The sequence below is a fragment of the Punica granatum genome, chromosome 5, assembly GCF_007655135.1.
Source record: "Punica granatum isolate Tunisia-2019 chromosome 5, ASM765513v2, whole genome shotgun sequence".
In the NCBI taxonomy this organism is placed as follows: Eukaryota; Viridiplantae; Streptophyta; class Magnoliopsida; order Myrtales; family Lythraceae; genus Punica; species Punica granatum.
Window position 1 is genome coordinate 6,098,214 of NC_045131.1, and position 16,742 is coordinate 6,114,955.

At 42.8% G+C, this 16,742-nt stretch overlaps 4 protein-coding genes across 4 annotated transcripts; 2 read left to right on the forward strand and 2 right to left on the reverse strand.

Moving 5' to 3' along the window:
- Positions 1 to 1,873: 1,873 nt before the first annotated feature.
- Positions 1,874 to 7,412, reverse strand: LOC116208609 (calcium-transporting ATPase 2, plasma membrane-type-like). Its single transcript, XM_031542140.1, has 7 exons — positions 6,859 to 7,412; positions 5,764 to 5,818; positions 3,736 to 5,675; positions 3,478 to 3,636; positions 3,074 to 3,245; positions 2,688 to 2,986; positions 1,874 to 2,515 (listed from the first exon to the last, which is right to left on the reverse strand). Exons 1-7 carry the CDS (start codon positions 7,030 to 7,032, stop codon positions 2,276 to 2,278), a joined length of 3,039 nt encoding a protein of 1,012 aa, XP_031398000.1. The 5' UTR covers positions 7,033 to 7,412; the 3' UTR covers positions 1,874 to 2,275.
- Positions 7,413 to 8,570: 1,158 nt separating this feature from the next.
- On the forward strand, positions 8,571 to 10,313 carry LOC116207326 (mitochondrial outer membrane protein porin 2-like). The gene is made up of 6 exons (XM_031540231.1): positions 8,571 to 8,723; positions 8,828 to 8,898; positions 9,077 to 9,187; positions 9,270 to 9,356; positions 9,460 to 9,668; positions 9,769 to 10,313. Exons 1-6 carry the CDS (start codon positions 8,675 to 8,677, stop codon positions 10,073 to 10,075), a joined length of 834 nt encoding a protein of 277 aa, XP_031396091.1. The 5' UTR covers positions 8,571 to 8,674; the 3' UTR covers positions 10,076 to 10,313.
- A 1,007-nt stretch (positions 10,314 to 11,320) lies between these two features.
- LOC116206670 (60S ribosomal protein L26-1) lies at positions 11,321 to 12,015 on the reverse strand. Its single transcript, XM_031539467.1, has one exon. It carries the CDS (start codon positions 11,978 to 11,980, stop codon positions 11,540 to 11,542), a length of 441 nt encoding a protein of 146 aa, XP_031395327.1. The 5' UTR covers positions 11,981 to 12,015; the 3' UTR covers positions 11,321 to 11,539.
- Positions 12,016 to 13,341: 1,326 nt separating this feature from the next.
- Positions 13,342 to 16,236, forward strand: LOC116206811 (BTB/POZ domain-containing protein At3g49900). Its single transcript, XM_031539617.1, has 4 exons — positions 13,342 to 13,658; positions 13,780 to 13,849; positions 14,470 to 15,009; positions 15,263 to 16,236. The coding sequence occupies exons 1-4, from the start codon at positions 13,462 to 13,464 to the stop codon at positions 16,085 to 16,087; spliced, it is 1,632 nt and encodes a 543-aa protein (XP_031395477.1). The 5' UTR covers positions 13,342 to 13,461; the 3' UTR covers positions 16,088 to 16,236.
- The last annotated feature ends 506 nt before the right edge of the window (positions 16,237 to 16,742 follow it).

The following is a 16,742-nucleotide window of genomic DNA, read 5'->3' on the forward strand; positions in this document are numbered from 1 at the left end:
AACAGAGCGAGATGAGCGAAACATAATCAAGCAATAAATAAACTAAAAAGGCAAATCCTAGACAAATCAAAGTACCGATAGGATGTGCGGGATATAAAACCGCACATAATAGAACCCTCGGTACCGTAGACCATATGTCTTAGCAATTAGGTGTATCTATTACCTCTAGAACCGGGCAACTCACCGAACCTCGACCTCCAAGTCGTAAACAGGTAGTGACGACTCCTTCTCACGCGTGTCCATCACGCGTCCTCCGGAAAAATGGACACTCCCAAGCCATGCGATCGTGCTCACGCATGCAGGTCCCGACGAAATAAAATTCGAGTTTGCACAACTTGACGACTCCGTTGTAAAACACTGCAGTCACTATGCAATATTAGTAGTATGTGAGTTTAGAGCTCATTGAAAACACTGTAGCCACTGTGCCTCCCTGGAGTGCCCGATGCGTGGAACGAGATACTCTATGCTGAGCTGTTTGCAAGTTGAACCAGAAGGATCAACAACACAGCAGCAACAGCAGAAGAGGCCACAGTAAGCCCGCCATGCACATAACATTAAATAGTGAATAAAAAAAATCTTTTTTCTTTTCTCCTCCTTTCAAGTAAATCTGATCAGCCTAAAAGAAGCATTATTTTGTATCTATGTCATCCTATATATAAAAATTAAAAAATAAAAAAAATAAAAATTCCCCTCCTTACTCTGCTCAGTTTTTGGCATTACAGATGCAGGAATCGAGTATTTTTCGCTTCCAAAAGTATCATATAGGAGGAAATGCATATTGTATAGGGAGGTTTTTGTATCCAATATATATTTCCTCCGTCATTATAATTGCTCGATGAGAAAGAAGCAGTAGAGTTCTTTGCTATTAACCTAAACAACTACTAGAACTGTACATCACCATACGGTTCCAATTATTAAGACCTTCTGACTATGTAATATACATATCCAGCAAAGAACGATCATGTAATATACTTCAATTGCATCATACACGGGATGCACGTTAATCCCGAAAAAAAGGGATTAGAGTGTTTCGGAGATTATTCCTGAACATGAGAGTGATTCATTAGGTTTTTTTTTATAGTTAATCGATAATTTTTTTTCGGCGTGTACATTCAGAAGTCCAATGAACCCCGAAAAATCTAATTCGAATTGAGTCAGCTCACTAAGAAATAAAGTTCTCCCAACGTGGGTTAATCAATAATTTTTTCTACGGATTGCTTGTCTCAAGATGCAAAACCAAACCTAACGTCCTTCTCCATGGTCTATAATATTGCAATGTCGGTAAACAAGATTGATCAGTTTGGGCCAATTATATGTTATGGGCCTATCGGAACGAATCGTTTTGTAATGTATCCTACATGCCCAGAAGGATGGCCGGATCAGAGTAAGCGCGACAGCACTCCGAACGTTTAGCTGTTTTTCAGTTTTCGTCCTCGACCTTTACTTTTATTCAAATTCATCCTCGATCTCTCGTAAAGTATCTGAACCCGTCCAAGAGGGTGGTAGCTAGAAATTAGATCAATACCAGGCATTTTCGTAATGCAATCTTGAGATTTACTAAGGAAGAAGTTTTTAGTTTTACACAGTAAAAACAAATCCTCAAAATCTCCTCCCTTTCCCATTAAGGAAATAAGAAAACTCGACGGCGCTGATATCATAAAGTTAACGCGTAAAACAATTAGCCATTCTCCAGGGCCTAATCTGGTCTGGTCGATTTGATGGAGCTATGGTCTACAACGTCGGTTAAAGAGAAGAAAGAACTTGCTGATAACATTTGCCTCCACTACCAGATAAACCTCTGAATGAATCCCAGGTTCGTGAGCAAAAGTTAGGAGTAAATAAGCAAAAAGAAAAGGAAGAATTAAAATGTGTGTGTTAGAGAAAATCATCGCTATGACAAAACATTAATATAATGTGCAGAAAGAATTTAACTCCAAACCGGAGAACAAAAATGGAATATAAAATGGAACACGGAAAATGTCCTTTTTTTTTTCCTTTTTTTTTCTCGGGCTTTATTGCCCATTGCTCAATTTAATTGGTTTCTGCATCATCTAGAGAACACCGTGGTCCTGCACGGTCGAGATTAATTTGCAAAAAAATGTACACACGGTCCAAGTCGAAAATTTTCCCCCAGCCTTTGTGTGGAAAAAAATAACTGAGCTCGAACATCTCCGATCGATACTCCACCTAAGAAAGACTCCGAACCCAGAACATAATGTCTTTTCAAGTGATTTTACGGATAAGAGTCAGCGATGAGGAGTGAGTTCATTCCCCTTCACACCGGGATCTTCTTTAGACCGGCAGAAACAGGCATTCCTAAGAACCCAAAGAAGATGCTGAGGAACCACTGCCCAAAGGAGAGAGGTGTGGTGTTTGCAAAGGTTCCCAAGTACTCGACGATTATGATCTGGAAGAATGCAGTGCAGCTCAGGACTCCTACAAAGATATAGTTGTCGAGTATGCCCTTCAAGACATCTATCTCCTCCATCTCACGAGAGTTTATCTCGTTGAAGACCTGCAGAAAGAATTTAATCGAACCAACGTCATATTCGTTTTTAACTTGTGAAACCGAATCAATTCCTTTTTACTCTTAAATTAGTGATCAAGCCAATAAAATCTCACTCCATCAGCCCCTGCATAAATTGCTGAATTAATAGCACCAGTGACAGTGTTCAGAAGAAACTCACCTGGCAGAAGACGAACGAATTGAAGATGAGGGTGTTCAAGGTAAGATCTGAGCCAGGACCCTCAAGCCCGAAAAGTGCTTTCCCTTTGGCCTGAAGAAACCATATCACCAGAAACTGGTATAGGGACTGCCCCAAGATGTTCCTCCACATGACATTGCTAATGAAGTTCCCTCTCCTTCCAACCGGAGGGCGCTTCATCAGCTCGTCATTGGGCGGCTCAGTCGCAAGTGCAAGTGCTCCCAATGTATCCATTATCATGTTGACCCAGAGAAGCTGAACTGCTGTGAGGGGAGCAGACCCTGAAACAAGATTCGTTCAAGAGCTATCAGCATAAGTCACTGAATTTGATAGTTACTTGTACGGAAATGGCGTATTAGTTTTTTTACCAGTCAAGCAGGCAGAAGAGAAATTGACAATCAGTGCCACCACATTAACAGTCAGCTGGAATTGCACAAACTTCTGAATGTTAATGTACACGGAACGTCCCCATTTGCCCACTGTCACAATGGTGGAGAAATTGTCGTCCAAGATAATAACATCTGCACTCTCTTTAGCAACCTAAAATGAAGAAAATACCCTTTAATTGCACAAGTAACAGATGTTGCAGCTAATTCAAAAAATATGGGCACTTGAAAAAAGAGTGGCTGCAGAATCTCAGTAAAGTGATTTGATCATTGAAGATCGAATTTCCGATTTCTCGCAGTCTAGAAGTAAAAAAGTAGGCTTCCTAATCTTAGTATCTAAAATAACCATATGCAGGGGTTATGCTTAATTAGAAAGGTGAACAGACCTCGGTTCCTGCTATGCCCATTGCCAGTCCAATATCTGCCTCATGAAGTGCTGGGGCATCATTTGTACCATCTCCAGTCACTGCCACAACTTCATCAAAAGTAGTACGCAAGTGCCTAACCAGTGTGTGCTTGTCTAGCGGCGAGGACCGAGCCATCACCTGAATATTACATGCAAAATTTTGATTCAAAGATCTGATCAAGTACAGAGAAGTGGTTTGTTAAATCAATATTATATATAGGATTGCAAAATATAGTACCTGAATTTTCGGGATTAGTGAGAGCAACTCCTCCACGCTCTTCTCTCGGAAATCTGGGCCTTCAATAGCTATACCATCGTCGGTAAGGATCCCGCACTCCCTGGCAATTGCCTTAGCAGTGTTTATATTATCTCCAGTAACCATCCTCACAGTAATACCAGCAGAGCGACAAACTGCCACAGACTCCTTTACCCCAGGACGAACAGGATCCTTAATACCAACAATCCCGATGCAAGTGTACCCTGACTCGGGAATAGGACTCTCAGCAGAGAGTTCACTTCCCAGTTCCTTGTAAGTAAGACACAGAGTCCTCAGGGCCTCGCTGGCAAACTGATCAATTGTGGCCTTTAGGTGGTTATTTGCTACTTCGTCCAGCGGGACAACTTCGCCACTTGAATTGATGAACTTATCACATGCAGCGAGAACTATTTCTGAAGCACCCTTGGTATGGGCCCGAAAACCTCCTCCTGGAAGCTCGACCACAACCCCCATCCTCTTCTTGGTTGAGTTGAAAGGTTCAACCTTCACAAGGTTTATTTTTTGCCGCTCGGTTTGAAAGTCTCCCCTGAGTGACAGACCAAACTCTAATATGGCCGTCTCTGTCGGCGTCCCCAGGATCTCGCGCTTCCCTTTCTTGTTCACGACAACTTCTCCTCCCGTGTTAGTGAATATAGACTGGAGGAGAATCTTCAACGCCGAATCAGGAATTTCAGAGGATAGGTTCTTGCCATTGACCACTTCCTCCACATTCAGGCACATACACGATTTCACAACGGTCATGCGGTTAGTGGTCAGTGTGCCAGTCTTGTCACTGCAAATGCTTGTGGCAGACCCCATAGTCTCACAAGCCGCCAAATGGCGAACAAGGGCTTTATCGTTCATCATCTTCTTCATGGCAAAAGCAAGACTTAAGGTCACAGCTAAAGGTAATCCCTCAGGAACGGCAACCACAACAATAGTGACTGCAACAGCAAAGTATTCCAACATTTCTAATGCATCATCTCCCGACCAGCTTAAGTAACTCCCCTCGTGCCATTTCCGGCTTACTAATCCTTGCACTAGGACGGCAAAAGTCACTACTGCAAAGAAAAGGCCTATCTTGCCAATGATCGTAGCCACTCCATTCAACTTAACCTGTAATGGAGTTTCATCGTCGCCTCCCTCGCTGAGAGTCGCCATTAATTTGCCCCATTGTGTTCTCATCCCAACAGTGGTCACCAGCATCTTGCATGACCCATCGCGGACTTTTGTTCCAGACAGCATAAACGGGTTTTCAGCGCTTGCCATTACTGGTTCGCTTTCCCCAGTTAGACTTGATTCATCAATCGATACAGAAAACCCAGAGATGAAAAGCCCATCTGCAGGAACTTGATCTCCAATAGAGAGGTGCACGATATCACCAGGAAGTAACTCATATATCGAGAGTTTCTGCCTGTATCCATTTCTCGTCACTTGAATGGCTATCTTCTTTTTCTCATTGTCCAAGTCTTTGAACTGCAAGGACTGGCGATAATCACTTGTCGCTGTTACAACGACGACCAACAAGATACTTGCGACGATTCCAAGGCCATCATGGGCACCGTGGGGCCATCCTTCCATTGCAATGCCAACTATCAAGGAGACAAATGCACATGCTGCAAGGATCATGAGGGTCATGTCTTGTAATGCTTCCCATACAAATATCCAGAAGCTTCGAGGCTCGCTCTCAGCAAATTTGTTTATGCCGAAAATCTCTTGCCTACGGTCCATAAGCTCAGCACCAGTAGTGAGCCCATTTGTGGTTGATGTGGAAAGCTTTTCTGCAATACCTTCTATTCCACCATGAAACTTCAGCTTCTTTATATCATGACCCTCAACAATTGATCCCAGCTCTTCAGCACAAATTTGAAAACCTGACGCTTTGACTTCCTCAGGAACAGTGTAGTCACTTGGTTGAACCCCTGCATTCAAAATATATCAGGAGTGGTTCATGATTTTCCTCCATGGAAGATCGGCATTATTATTCAGCTCGGTTGTAATTTGACTCACCTTGGATGAATTGGAATGCAGCCTTCGAGACCAGCACTGCAATCCTCAACTTCTCCTGTGATAATTAAATGAGAAACTAATAAGCATGGTACCCAACACTCTGACCTTCAACCATTTAAAACTATTTTGAAGACATTGGACATTAAGGTCATGGCTGATTTTTCTGATCATGCCATATAGCTACTGCGGAAAAGATGGATGCAAGCAAGTTATAGTGAGAGAATCTATTTCTTAACGAAAACAATGTTCAAACAAAATAATAAGGAAGCTTTTCATTATTGAGATGTTGCATGAAGATTGAGCGACTCTTTATGATCCTATAGATTAACGGAAAAAAAGAAGCATGAGTTTTCAAGATCTTAGTGATGGAGCTTCGACCTATGTTTTAAAAAAAAAAAAAACTTGAAATGTCATCTTTTCTGCTCAATCAGAAAGCCTCACATGCGTGGTGAGGCATATAGTCAGCTGTAAGTTAGATCCAAAATACGAAGAAAAGGTGACATCTTGAAATCCAAATATAATATTTCCAAATGTAAACAAATATTCTTGCAATAATAGAGCTGGGAATTCGGAAAGAAAGGTTTGAGGTAAATTATAAGGGAAATCATCCTCTCCGATCAAATCCGAAGAAGTAAATGTGAACATGGAGAGCAATAGATCATAGATGCACTTTTTCAGGTCACCTCAATTCCTTCTCGTCAATTCATCTCAGCAACAAAATAATCGGGGAACAGAGCAGCACTGCCTATGCCAAGCAATAAACAAAAAATGGCATAAATCTCCATACTCTCATTTTTCCTCCTTATTTAGCTCGAGTTCCGGGCGTTCATATTATTGTGTAATGGATAATACCTAAACAATGGTCATATTCATCGAAGTTCATGGGTTCATATATCTTGCCATTGCAGCATGTTAAGGTCTCAAGCCGAGTCTCCCTCTCACTTGCCTTCTCCAATCTGATCCTAAAAATTCAAATTTTCCAAGTGCGCGGCAGTATTCAATCGTAAGCTCGGAATGATGATGATGATGATCCTCCACGGAAACAGATGAAAGGAAACACCTTTAACTAAAACTACCAAGCCAAAAGAGAAAGACCTGATTGGTGCGGCGCATAGCAGCGGCCTCATAGCGCTTGGAGAGGTTGGCGGTGAAGCGGAACCTGCGCTTGGGGTTCTTCACCACACCGCAGAGCTTCCTCCACCTCTCGAGCACCTCCTCCGACGAGTGCTTCGCCTTCACATCAAAGTTCTCGTTCAAGTAGCTCTCCATGATCGCTACTCCTCCTCCTCCTCCTCCTCCCCCCCTCACTCACGGCGCCTCACCTCTCAAACACGGAACCGGCCAATCCAAGACATTAAATAATGGGAAACTCCTCCCCACTCCAACGCGCCTTCGCAGCCAAGGAACTTCTGCAGTTTCTCTCCCGAGTGGAAACCGACGTGGTGAGTGAAAAAAGTGAGAAAGGAGCTGAAGAAGGAGAGGGGAAATTGCAAGGGTAATTTCTCTCTCTCCCTCTCTCTCTCTGCAGTGACCGACAATGTCGAGAGGATGTGGACACTGCGAGGAAGGAGGGAATGAAGGAAGGAGGGAGGAAAGGAAGCAGGAAGAGGAGGAAGAAGAAGAAGAAAAGGAGGAAGATGAAGATCCGAAAATTGTTGGAGACTTCCATTATGGAAGAGCTATTTTCGGCTCTTCGTTTCTTTCCTAATTTTTTGGAAGCCAAATTCTTTTCCTTTGCATATGAGCCAGTCAAAATTGCAGGTTTTTAGTTTTTTTTCTTTTTTTCCCCTTTTCCCTTTGCTATGATTTGAATTTTTTTATATTCTATTTTTTGGCCAATTTTTGTCTTTTTTTCCTTGTGTTTTTTTTTAAAAAAATTTATTACACCATATAACCTAACGTTGACAGATATTCTTAAATCTATCTAACATCATTTTTTTTTCCTTGAGATATCCCAATATTGCTATTTTTATTTCACCAACTATTCTATTGGGCTAGATAGTGACATCAAATTAGCAACGTTGGAATATCTCAAGTAAAAAATCGACGTTGAGATAGATCTAAGAATATATGTCAATGTTAGACTATATGGTGCAATATATCCTTTTTTATATCCATATTCATGTGCAGGACCGTGTTCATATTACAAATTACAGTTTACAACAAGTTTAATTTGTTTAACTAATTTTATAGATCCACCTCGAACGAACTAACGGTATCCTCACGTATGCCAAATATTATTGTTGCGAAAAGCAAAATATCTTGAAAGTGTGCAGTTATGTGATAGAATTTATCAGAAAAGTGACAATTTTCATTCAATGCATCCACTGTTATTTTTATCGTCAATAGCCTTAGATTTTCCTTGTGGGAGCCGACTGTGGTGAGAGCCGGTGACATGAAATGTTCCAAGTTAAGTGCAATAATAGTATGATTTGTCATATTGCAACAATTGTAGCTACCGATGATTATGAGGAGTATAAACAACGTTCGACGACATAGCTTGAGGCGATTGCAATGAGATACTTGTGCGTGGAAACTGACGCATGGAGCTGAGAATCAATAGTCCTCGTTCGGAAGGCATGTATCACATGACCAGCTTAACAAAAAAGAAAAAAAGAAAAATATAATTTCATGGTAATTTATTTATTTTATCTAAATGGAAATTCAACAAAAAAAGGGGGGAAAATCAACGGCTCAGATTCGCCCGTCACATGAGAAGCCATCACTGCTGGGTGCGGAGAACACTTTCGCGGCACCCGGGAAAATTCTTGTGGTCCCCACTTTCCAATAGAAGAAAGAACTAACTGACGAGCAACTTCCGCTTCATTCATTTCCCCCGCCACTCTCTCCCTCTCCTCTTCACTGCTCCTCCTCTCCTCCCCTCTCTCTGATCTCTCTCAGTTTGCGAACGATGAACACAGGACCAGGACTCTTCTCCGACGTCGGGAAGAAAGCGAGGGGTTGATCTCCATCTGCATTCGACTTCAACCCATTCGACCTGTCCTTAGAATTAGCCATTAATTGGTTCTTCGTCTCCTAATCACGTGATTGTTTGATCCTGCAGATCTTTTGACTGCAAACTACACGACCGATAAGAAGTTCTCCGTTAACACTTGCAGTGTCGACAATGGAGTGGTACATCCCCGATCTTTGAATCTCTATCATTCTTTGTGATTAACATCCATGAATGCGATTATGAGGTTGGGATCCAATTCCCACGGAACGCATTCCTGTGCCCCTACTTCGATTCGGATCTGGAGTTAAAGTTATGATCGCGATCACGATCATAAGATCCTGTTCAACTTGTCAACAGGTACTCACATCAACTGCGCTGAAGAGTGGAGGACTTTCAACTGCTGCTGTGGCTGCAAAGTACATTTACAAGAATTCCCTGATCGATGTCATGGTCGATACGGAGTCGAACGTGAGATGCCTCGGCACATATCGGTTTTGCAAAGTACAACTAATTGAATCTGCATCTTAGACGGATCTTGATGTCCTGGCAGGTTTTAACCACTGTGACTCTCACGGAGATCTTCCCATCAACCAAAGGCATTGCCTCGTTTAAGTTTCCCGACTGCAGCTCCGGCAAGGTACATGCAAATTCCACGTCTCCTGAGGCTCTGAATTGCTAAAAACTGCTTAGTTTGTTTGAAATCGTTCTTTTGTGGGTCGCTGCCATTACGTGTCATGCAGATGGAGGTCCAATATTTCCATGATCATGCAACATTTACGACATCCGTGGCGTTGAGACAATCTCCCCTCATCAACATCTCCGCTACTGTCGGCACCCCAAGCATGGCCTTTGGTGCAGAGGTTGGGTATGATACCAATTCTGGCACTCTTACAAAGTATAGCGCGGGTGTGAGTGCGCAGAAGTCAGATGCTTATGCTTCGATAATTCTGTAAGTCGGCCTGCGTATAAGTTATTAAAAGAGCAATGTTCATATTATCATTGTACGATCTACATGACATAGGCCATTTTTCGGTTCTTTGATTTCTTAGGGGTGACAAAGGGGACTCCATAAGGGCATCTTATGTGCACCATGTTGATAAGCTGAAGAAGAGTGCCGCTGCGGGAGAGGTCATGAGGAAGTTCTCAACAAACGAGAACATCGTCACTGTTGGAGGACAGTACACTATCGACCCCCTGACAGTAGTCAAAGGGAAGCTCAACAACTACGGGACGCTTGGGGCCGTTCTGCAGCACGAGATCATACCAAAATCGCTGCTCACTATTTCTACTGAGGTTAACACCAAGGCTCTTGAGAGGACTCCCAAGTTCGGTCTCTCAATCGCGCTGGTCCCATGACTCGTTTCTTCCTTCCAATGATGCCCATTTTCTACTTCGATACCTCATCTTCCTTCTATCCAGCCCATTCTTAATGTTCAAGGGCGTGAGAATGAGCCCTTAATAAAGTAGTTGAACCGGCAAAAAGTTGTTAGGTAACCGTCAACAGCGGCTGGATTGGCTTGATTTCCGGTAAACATGTAATTCTTTTCCCCGGTAACATTCATGCAAATCGAAATCTTATGATATTCGTAATGGAGACTCCAGAGTTCAGACTTGTTTGATATGATTCAGCCCATTCTGTATAATTTACACAAGTGAAAGTCACGGCTTCTCAAACCGGAATGTTATGCTATAACAGCATCTTATAATCTGTTCAACATAAGCAGAGACAGTCTAGGAATGGGCTCTATTCTGAGTGACTGTTGGGCAGTTGCAGGGCGTTCATGCTTCTGTCATCTGCCCAATTCTGACACTATAAGAAGCCATAATCGCCACATATCCATGAAGGGTTTCGCCCTTCGATTGTTTATACATCACGGAATAAAACACAAGCGTTTTATATTCCATGAAGAGCGTGGACTATGACACAGGACACAGCAATGGCGGAAGAGAGTAGAGGCAACGACAATTACCAGTTGCACAAGCAACAGAGGATTAAAGATTTGATTCATTCATGTCTAGAAAAAAGCTCACTGGCCCGAAAACAGAACAGAGGTGGCTCTACAGGAAGGATCTCCGGCCACCGTATACTCACAGAACGCCCGTCAAAAGTGGTAATGGACTAGAACTTTATAAAAGGACTGACCCTATTTTGACAATGGAGAATAACTACTCAATCCTCAGAGATCGATGGGCACGGTTTAAATCATTGCCATCTCTTTCAGAAATGTTTACCAACTTCACAAACACAGATTCCAGTAAACCCTTATCCCAGATCAGGTGTTCAACCGAACCAGGCATAACCAATCACTCTGGCGTATATCGCAACTAATAGCCGGGAGCAACCGAACAAGGCCTCACAGTTACAACTCATTCTAATAGGGCACAGACACAATAAAGACAAAGCTCCTTTCTCATTCTAATTGTTTGACAACCCTCCAAAGCCTAACTCGAAATCAGTTGTAATGAAGCAGCTTAAGTATCCAAAAATGAGCCTTTTCTAAGTCTGTTAGGCGAATAACCAGAAATTTTCGGTAACAATGATAGCAAACAGAAGAAAAATCGCATGAATGCAAATAAGCAACTAAGATGAACAGTAAAGGATCAAAATTGGAAGAACAGACCGCAACAAACTCCATTGAAGCATCATCCGAGAAACGAAACAAGGTCTCTTCCAGATCCAACTAGCATAATAAGGAAACATGGCAAAGATTTAACTACCAAAACATGACACAGTAACAGCAGCTAACAGTTTCATCGTAAGAGCAAAATGTAAAATCCAAAAAAAAGGAACTTCCTCTCACTCTCCATATGGTATTATGCTTAATCCACATTCTGCATTATATCCTCAGCGGTGAATTTAGTCCCCTTGTCCTTGTCTGCGGCGGCGCGGCCCTTCGCCTTCCGGTCGAGGAGCGACTTCCTATCCTTGTCGAGACGGAGCTTCGTGATCAACACCTTAGAGGGGTCGATTCCGACGTTAACGGTCGCCCCGTTAACCTTCTCCCTGGTTATCCGCTCGATGTGGATCACCCACTTCTTGCGGTAGACCTGCACTACCTTGCCCTCGCGGCCCTTGTAGGTGCCCCTGACGACCTGGACCTCATCGTCCTTGCGCACGGGCATCGACCGGACGTTGTACTTGGACCGGAGGTCGGTGCTCAACGGGGCGCTCATTAGGATCCGCCGGAGGCTGGACGGCGCCGTGAAATGGGCCTTCCGGTTCTTCCGGCGGGAGCTGCTCACCCTTGGATTATACTTCATCTTTGCAAGTAGGGTTGGAACGAGTCCACAGCTAGGGTTTCTCACCAATATATACAATGGAAAGAAGGCAACGACGGCGTTTTTAGATGGGCTGGGCATGGGCGGTTTTGCTTGCACGGGCATGACCGGGCTGTTTTTCTTGGGCTTGAAAATTGGGCTTGGGAAAAAGATCGTCCAAGTCTTAAGCAAATTCTCAAATTCGAATATTATGAATGGGGAAAATTCACGTTATGAGAACTTTATCATTTAGTGGGCCGATCCCACTCGACTGAATTAGTCGGAGTTCATTAGGCTTTCGGATACTATAATTGACCTCGAAAAAAAAATTATAATGATACCAAAAAGAAATAAAGGGGCTATTGTTGGCGGTGATCGAGATCTCTTGATTTTGGGTGGTGATTTGTGTTATTATACTAAGTCCCCGTTTTCAGTGGATTATAATCTTTAAATTATGCTTATAAAGATGTGGGACTTTGGAGATTTACGATATCGTTTGACGTTAGAAGGTTTCACTAATCTCTCCCACCAAAAGTAATAGGAGGATGTGTTGGAACGCTGCGGATTGTCAATGGCTTATTAGTTGTGCACGGACTTGTCAAGATCAACAACTTCGCGATCGTTATGAGATTGTAAGTCATACCTCACTATCTCATAAAATGCTTGAAGCAACGGAATATGATTAAAAGGCACGAGGACATACTTTTCTCGGTATATGAAAAGGCCATTAATCATTAGGAGTAGCATCTCTATATATGTCAATCTATTTATCATTTTCCCCCACCCCCTTTCTAAATGCGTTCTACCTTACTATTGCATCCCTAGTGATCCTAACTAATTAATATGATTATTACCTACAATTAAACACATGAATAAATTGCATGTAACGTATATAGACCTAGCCTTTTATCCCTTTCCAAAATTTTCTTAATATTTTCTTCGATCCAAATTAATGATTGATAATTCTACTTCCAATTTTTTCAATCATATGTATATTTTTCAATAATGCATCCCAAACTCTTTTTTGTTTTGAACCAATCTTGTTGGTACATTCCAGATTTTTTCTATACATAGTAGATTAGTAATCACTATCAAAATAAGCAAAAGACCAACTTATGTATCAAGTAAGGCTAAATATCTTGATTAACTTCATCTTGTCTCAATTGTGATTTTCCATATTTCCAGCAAAGGAATTATCGGGTCAGAATCCCACTATTTAATTTTGAATCAAGAAAGGGACATTAAATGGAAAGGGAACTTTAATACACCAAGCATTCAATGTGGACATCACTCACCACATGCAATGCAATAAATTCCCCCACCCAAATCCTTCAAAAAGGGAATTTAATTTGGATTTTCACTATATCTCTCCTCCCCCTCACCTCCCCACATAAACCCTCGATGAAAGAATCATAATACATCAGATCAGCACTGATAGAAAGGGTTTCAAAGAAGAAGAAAGAAAGGCATTTTGCGAAGGAGCCATGAAGGGTTGGAGTCATTTGGGAGTTGTAGAGACAATATACGAGGAAGAAGACGACGACGATGAAGGAGAGTATGAAGAAGAAGAAGAAGAAGAAGAAGAAGAAGAAGAAGAAGAGTCTTTGAACTCTTCCATGGCCTCCCATTCGGATCTCTCCTCTCCCGACACTACTTCTCTTCACTCAAGAGTGGAAGCATGGTGATCATTTAAACTTTTTTGTTCATTTTTCTAATTCTTGGTTTTGTAAGAGTATGAAAGTTAGTGCAACATTTTCTATTTGTTTCCTGATATTTAACTAATTTATTTTGGTTCGGTTCAGGTCGGTGGCAAAGGGGTGCGAGCCGAACGTGTTGATTTGGGTCCGAGGGACAAGTTTTCGTTTACACAAGGTTTATTCTTTTCATCCTCGATCTATCTGTATATCTTATGATCTGAACTGAATGGACTTATACTTTCCTTTTTGATGATCGGAAATATGAACCAATGCTAACACATATGGGTGGTTGATAATGTTCCAAGTAATTTCCTGCCTTCTGCCGTTCATGTGTATGTCTAATTACATGAGTGTATATATATGTATATTTGTGTTCACTAGCGGGTCAATTTAGCCTCTCTCTTTTTCCCCCTTGAAATGGACATCATTTAGTTCATTTTAATTCATTAGGTTATTAATTTATTTATTGATATTGACTGCAGAAATAACAATAAGTCAAGCATAGGACGTCATTAAGACGATTGAAATTTAAACCACAGTCAACATGTAAGCCTATGAATAGGAGATATTATTCCTGTCAAAAGTAAAAATTCGAGACATTCTTTCCGAAGATAATGAAAAGGAATTGTTTACGACATTTTCTCGGTTCCAATGAGGCTAATGAGCCTAATACATTAAAATAGAAGTCTTAATCCTATTAGGCATCGAATCTTAGTCATTGGACTAGAGGTGCGCCGTCGTACTATACCCTCTCTTGATAATTGTTTATGACATTTTATCCCTCTGTTTACATAGGATCCGCTCACGTCACGGAGCAGCTACCTCAGACGGCGCCTCACGTCGCGGTTGGAACTGACCCTCGCCCCACCATTAAAAATAAAGGCGGACACATTCGGCCTCGTGGCGGACTTCTGCTATGGCGCCCACATTGTCGTAACGCCGTTCAATGTTGCTGCCCTCAGGACGGCAGCCGAGCTGCTGGAGATGACTGACGGAAATGGAGACGGAGGGGACGACCTGAGGCTCGTGACAGAGACCTCTTTCCGGCGGTTTGCGGCCGTGAACAAGGAGTACATCGTGATCCTGTTCCGTTCTTGCCTGGATCTGTTGCCAGAGGCAGAGACAATGGCGTCCCTGGTGAGCAGGTGCATCGAGGCCTATGGCGAGATGGAAAAGGTTGAGAGCCGGGCGGACGGCGGTGGTGATGGCTCCGTTACTTTCTTCGACGGCATCGTGGCGGTGGGGATCAAGGAGTTTGAGGTAATGACGGATTCGATGGGTGGTCAGCTAAGCAATCACGATGTTCTCTACCAAATGGTCAATGTCTACTTCAAGGTAATAACTATTATGTTAACTAATTAAAATCTTAGGATGTCTGAGACCAGTATGTTTTAGAATTGCTAATGGTAACACGTCGTTTTTTTATTAATTATAGAAAATGTAATTGATATATTCGAGCTAAAGTAAATCTGATTTCGGGATGAAAAATTACTCTTAGCATATCGACTGAAGGCTCATCGTGATTTTGTCCGGGAAAAGAAAAATGTAATTGTTTTCCCTTTTTTTTTTTAAATTTTTTACTTGGCAGGAACATGGCGGGAAGATGACGGAAGACCGCAAGGCGCAGATCTGCCAGTCGGTGGACTGCACCAAGCTGTCGCCGGACCTCCTCGTCCACGCCGTCCAGAATCCCAAGATGCCCCTCCGCTTCATCATCCGCGCCATGCTGGTGGAGCAGCTTCGCACCCGCCACTCCTTCCTCCACGCTGCCCCAGCCGCTGCCCCCAACTCCTCATCATCCGACCCCGGTGACCGCCGCCGCAAGCCACCAACCAAGGCCGTCTCAGCCGCCGAGGCACCCCCAGCTGCCACCACCCTCGGGGCCATCCTTAACCGGGACGCAGCCCTCCGACAGTCAGCCCAGCTGAGGGCGGCCATGGCTGCCACCAGGTCCCGAATACTGAACCTAGAGGAGGAGCTCAGCACCATGAAGCTCCGGCTCATGAACGAGATGACCGCCCTAGACACGACCAATAGGGAGAATGTCCCGACGGGGTTGAAGAGTTTGTTGAACTCGGGCCGCAGCCAAAGCTTTGGCCACTATGGTGCGCCCCAGGAGAGCAACAAGATCGAGAGAGGGGAAGGGGGATCGGTGTCGTCGTTAAGCTTGAGATTCATCAGAGGTGGTGATGAAGGAGGAGAGGTGGCGGCAAAGGATCCGGGAAGTGGCATGGGCAGTCCGCGTAGCAGGAAGAGTATACGGCAGAGGCTGATCAATGGGCTGAAGTCCGCATTCGGATCGTCGAATGATTTGGCGTCTAAAGGAGGGTCGAAGGGCGGTAATCTTCCCACAGGGGCTAGGAATGTCCATGCACGACATGGGAATGCATTTTCGCCACAAGTAGGCTCTTAACTTTAGGATTGTGTGTAATTCGATTTTTAAGAATGTCGGAAAAGGGAGATTTCACGCTTCATTCGATGTAGAGAGACTTATGTGTAAATGATGAGTTCAAGCGTATCATTTTCTTTTCCTTTTTCTAATTATTGGAAAATGCTTGATCATGTGTGATTAGTGACACTTAGAAATTAATTTTCTTGAAATAGGCGATGCTTTTTTTAAAAAAAAATAAATAGATTTATTATTGTCAAAGTGAAATTACATTCAGTTTCGAATATCACTTAAAAGTACGTATTTGTGAAAAATTGAACAAGAAATCAAAATAGCTCAAGTCATGGACATTAGAGTTATCTCAACGGGTACCCAAGTACATAATGAAATAAAGTCGCGGGCTTGAAATGACCAAGCTAATGAGATAACATATTCAGTGCTACTTTGAGTCATGAAATGATGAATCTAACTCATAAGGGGTGTCTGGTGGGGCTACTTGGAATTTAGATTTTCTGTCGTAGCCCAGAATCGGAATTCTGTTTCCCGGCCCAAATCCGGACATATAGACGAGGACAATTCCTGGCCCTTGCCTCATACTTACAAATCCGATAAGCCCAATATACAGAAAAATGTAAAATGCGCTCAATCAGCAATCATATGTATATACTCAATTTGCCTT